Genomic DNA, 4,921 nt, shown 5'->3' on the forward strand with positions numbered 1-4,921 from the left:
GCAATGTGAACTGCCACAATATTTGATTAGTAGTAATCATTGCTATAAATATTATAAAAATGAAAATGAAAATTAGCAAATTCAGTCAAAGATGGGTATGCCCTCAAAACAAGTGATTGTGAAAACATTCCCGCCTCCATCATTGTTTCAAATGAGCAGGGCTGCGTTGATAAAACCTTAAATTGGTCTATGACCGATGCATAGGCTACCTCATGTCGTTCTGTTGTCCACAAAAAGAAATCAGAAACGCTTTGGTAGTGCGGGACACGCTTCTCGCGTGCGCCCTGAAAATCATGAGCCCACTGGACAAACGACAGCATAATTAGTTAATTAGAAAACTGTCAAGTGATCTGACTCCCGTGGGGCAACTGAATTAGCCAATCAGAGCCCAGATGAACCTTGGGGTGGGATTCCAAGGACAAGACCGTGGGTGTGGAGAGCCTCGTTAGTAACACAAGTTACACTGCGTGTCAAGTGAAACCGAAGATTATCCAACACCTGCAGAATCTCCAGAAGCAGATAAGAACAATATACTACTAAGCTACTAAGAAGCAGGGCACTTTTTGAGGTTTTGGACACTTTTACTTTTGCCGTTTGCTATTCACATTGAACTGGTTCACTTATCTAGTAACTATTTTAATACCTGTGCCATTTGGAGAGTGTATCGGGATATAGCTCTTATATTTAAATGGCATCAAAACAACATATTGAAAAGGTCTACAGGTCTTCTCATATCAGGATGTAACGAGGTTAGAACCGACAGGTCTTCGGAAACAAGCATGCCATTCTGCCGTTCATAACTTATATCAAAGATGATTAGTGATACACGTTATTCTACTCGGCCTCTCTGAGCTGCATCTCGCTACTGCGAAGTTGGAACTGCAGTCTTATTCGCGCAAGATTCGTCAGATTGAGATCTCCAGGCTGTGCTATAGCGCCAAGATGGAAAGATCCAAGAACTTTCGTATTGATGCCTTGCTGGCAGACGAAACCCACCGGTCTAGTCGGGACCTCTCTCCGGGACTGAGTAACGACAGTCCAGCGGGGAGCCCCGTGTCCTGCCGGCGCGCAGACACCCCATCTCCCAGGGGAACACCGGGTGTAATCCAGCTTCAGACAGGCATCATTCCTAAACCGGGTTTACTTAATATCCCGCATACAGGACTCACTTCACTGTCCCAGGGGGCAATACCGGGCATGTACCATACACCCATGTACCCTATATCAGCCCTGGGAGGACAACATCCTGCCTTTGCATACTCTGGATTCACGCAACTAACCCAGCCATACCCGGATCACCTAAAAGCAGCGACAATGGCTAGTTCTTTCCCACTGGAGCACTGGATTCGGGCGGGGATCATGGTGCCGCGGCTTCCTGAGTTCGGCAGTAAGTTTGCTTTAATTCAACTACTACTTCCACTAAAAAACGAAATGCCGTAAAACTATGAATTTGCCGGCGCACACACACACACTCGCGGACAGGCCGCATTCTCTTTATACCGCGCCTTCCAGACGAGTATGTTTAATTACTTTAATGAAAAACGAAGCGTCTTTAACATTACTGTATTCATAGCCAGGTGGAAACACACACACACACACACACACACGCACGCACGCACGCAGACACACACGCCACACCATGCCCTTTCTCTTTGAAGTTTGAAGCAGCACTTTACGCAAACATAATGACATCTAGAGCTGATACTGTACTGATAAAACGCAATGAGATAACCTCACCTGAAGAGGGAAAATATTTTAACTTAATTACCTGAAATTCAAAAACAATCTGTCCACTCACCATTGACTGAATGCACAATACTTATACGTAATGTTTAATAATCAGTCAAAGCTGCTTTGGCGTTCAGGAAGACCAAACATCAATTAATCTATCTAAAAAGGTTTCACATTTTATCTCAGAGTAAAGGTGTATTTGATCACTTTACGACCACGACCAAAGCATTGAAGCTAACCGCTTCAAAATGCTGTAAAAACACTTATTGTTCCTGATCCAAAGGTGAGGTATAGGTGGGAACAGAAAGCGGGAAGGAGGAGGGGTAATAGCATGGTTAATATTTAAGCAAATATTCTTGACATTTATAATTGCATTTTCATTATTTATTAAACTGAAATCATGTTTACCCAGCAGCGACAAAGAGGAAGCAACGTTGAACGACAATTAAGACTATGTAGGCTAAGTGTTTATTTTCGATTTAATTTATGATGTATTGCAAACTGTATGCTTCCCCATCTCTGTTTATAATCTAACAAATCACAATTTAACTAGGCCTATATCCTCGTAAACTAAATGACTAATGTAAAGTGGCGTTGTCCTTAACCAATATAATTGTTGATAACGAACTACACTAGCGCACAATATTTCATGACTGGTCTATAGTATGTGCAACGTGTTAACTTATTTCAGCCCAATCCTACAATAAAGTTGGTCGTCTTCTCGCGTTCCACTTTGGTCGCTTTAGTCTAAGGACATAGGCCTATGCTTTTAACACTGCGAATTGATTGAATAGATAATAATAATAATAATAATAATAATAATAATAATAATAATAATAATAATAATAATAATACTTGTAGGGCCTATGTTTGAACAGATAGACTATAAATTGTTCTTCTCAAATCAAAATCTATAGTTAAAGATATATTTTTTTTTTTGTCTAGGCGTGTTTATTTCCCATAAACGTCAAATGAGTAAAAGTCGTCTTTGTGTGGGGTGAAACTATATGAACAAACACCTTAAACATTCTGTAGTTCATCAATAAAATCCCAAAAGCGTTCATCGAATTTTCATTAAGTTAATGGTGTGCTCTGGCGTTTTATGGCCTTACAGCTCTGCTTCTTGTGTCCTCACGTCAACAATAAAGCCAAGTAAAGCTATTACCGTTAATGATGGCGGGCAAATTTGGGCATGTGTGTGTGTGTAAGAGAGGGAGAGAGAGAGACTCATCCTTTATTAAGTAGGTGCCTTAAAGTCCTTGGCATTTTATAAAAGACACACAAATCTCATAAAATTTTAGACATGAATAGCATGTCCCCTTATGAATGGTCTTAAACTTTTATTCCCAAGTGCATTAACAGCTCTTTTTCCTGCTCATCAAAGACATCATAACCGTTTTGTAAATTACTATGTTAGATAAATGTCCACAGGCACAGAATATAAAAATGGAACACTTTTACATCATGAAACTGGTCGTTTCCCAAAAGCTTGTGATACAGCCATGAGAGACTATTGTTTAGAACTCTCTCTCTCTCTCTCTCTCTCTCTCTCTCTCTATTGCTTTACTTGTCATAACATATAGAAGGTCTCTACAGACCTATCAGTTGACTTTAAAAGGTTTAGCACTTGCTCTGATGTTGCTCACTGACGTCTTTACTTGCCCTTCACCCCTCTCCTGCTTCCAGCATCCCCACAGTCGGGGCTAATGGGTAAATGTCGCCGGCCACGGACGGCCTTCACCAGTCAGCAGCTCCTGGAGCTGGAGAACCAGTTCAAGCTGAACAAGTACCTGTCCCGGCCCAAACGCTTCGAGGTGGCCACCTCGCTCATGCTGACAGAGACACAGGTAAGCATGTTTGTGTGTGTGTGTGTGTGTGTGAGCAATAAAGAGATAAAGAGGGAGAAAAAGGACAGCAATACACTGTGCATAATAGTGACTTCTGACTTTCCTATATTAAAACCAGTATATATATATATATTAATACTGTGCCTGTGTGTATTTGCGTGTGGTGTGTGTGTGTGTGTGTGTGTGTGTGTGTGTGTGTGTGTGTGTGTGTGTGTGTGTGTGTTGTGTGTGTTTGTTTGGCCAGGTAAAAATCTGGTTCCAAAACCGGCGGATGAAATGGAAGCGCAGCCGCAAGGCCAAAGAGCAAGCAGCCCAATTGGAAGTAGAACGGCAACGTGGAGAAGGGACAAAGACGGCCAATGAGAAGACAGGAGGGAAGGGCCGGAGAGCGGGAGTCATCGATCACAATGACTTGGATGAGGAAGAAGGGGAGGAAGAAGAGGATGAGGAAGAGGAAGAAGAGGAGGATGAAGAACGTCATCACCATGGCTACACGGTCGAAATGGCAACCATGGCACGGCCAGCAGACTTGCTGCAAAATGGCATGGAGGTTGGCTACCACGCACACAGCTCGTTCTCCGACGATGAAATGGACGCAGTAGAAGTGCCCGATCGAAAGATCGGAGCGGGGTTGTGATTAGAAAACGAGGCCAATGGGTGAGGTTTATACAATATAGGATGTGGCCTCCTACATGTTTGATGGATGGAGCCAGAAGCCTTTCGGATCACTGTCTACAGAAGAGCCATTGGTCACAGTTCATGACCTTTCACCAGACTAAACATGAGACTGCCTACACATACACATATTCAAATACAAACACACACAAACAGTAAAAAGCTGAAAATAGTAACAAGTGTATCATTATGAATTATGGTGCGTGTTTTTGTTTTCAAATTGATGTCAGCAATATAAGAAAACAAAATTCTTACACAATTTTCAAACAGTGAATGACAGAAGGCCACACATTTACACTGAACCTGATTTCTCTGTCCCTCTCCTTTTCTGTGTAGGTCAGACACACAGACAAACATATTCTCTCTCCCCATATATCTATATGTCTGTCTCTCACACACATTCACATACAAACACAAACTTGCATGCAAATTGTAAAAGGATCTTAACTTAGGGACATCTTCAGCTTAATTTCTTTTGTATATGTTCATAAACATAGTTTACAAATGCCACACAGATCCTCAAGACAGTATGTATTTTTCAGCATGCCAAACCAAGACATTTTATTTGTATATAAAAAGGTGAAGACTGTGAATGTCCTTTGACTTGAACGTGTTGAAAAATGTGTTGCTCTGTTGCATTTGGAATAACACGACAAAAATTACCATTC

The 4,921-nt window shown here is 41.6% G+C and overlaps 1 protein-coding gene across 2 annotated transcripts; it reads left to right on the forward strand.

Annotated features, from left to right (window-relative positions):
* Positions 1–942: 942 nt before the first annotated feature.
* Positions 943–4,215, forward strand: mnx2b (motor neuron and pancreas homeobox 2b). Of its 2 annotated transcripts, none has more exons than XM_076302720.1 (3): positions 943–1,409; positions 3,416–3,578; positions 3,823–4,215. In XM_076302720.1, exons 1-3 carry the CDS (start codon positions 943–945, stop codon positions 4,213–4,215), a joined length of 1,023 nt encoding a protein of 340 aa, XP_076158835.1. The 2 variants fall into 2 exon arrangements, with proteins under 2 accessions (XP_076158835.1, XP_076158836.1); XM_076302721.1 differs by having other exon boundaries at positions 943–1,387; positions 3,418–3,578.
* The last annotated feature ends 706 nt before the right edge of the window (positions 4,216–4,921 follow it).

Source organism: Alosa pseudoharengus, unplaced genomic scaffold, assembly GCF_046254945.1.
Source record: "Alosa pseudoharengus isolate Yale_2024_CS ecotype anadromous, Long Island Sound unplaced genomic scaffold, YU_APseudo_1.1 YU_APseudo_1.1_scf_24, whole genome shotgun sequence".
NCBI lineage: Eukaryota > Metazoa > Chordata > Actinopteri > Clupeiformes > Clupeidae > Alosa > Alosa pseudoharengus.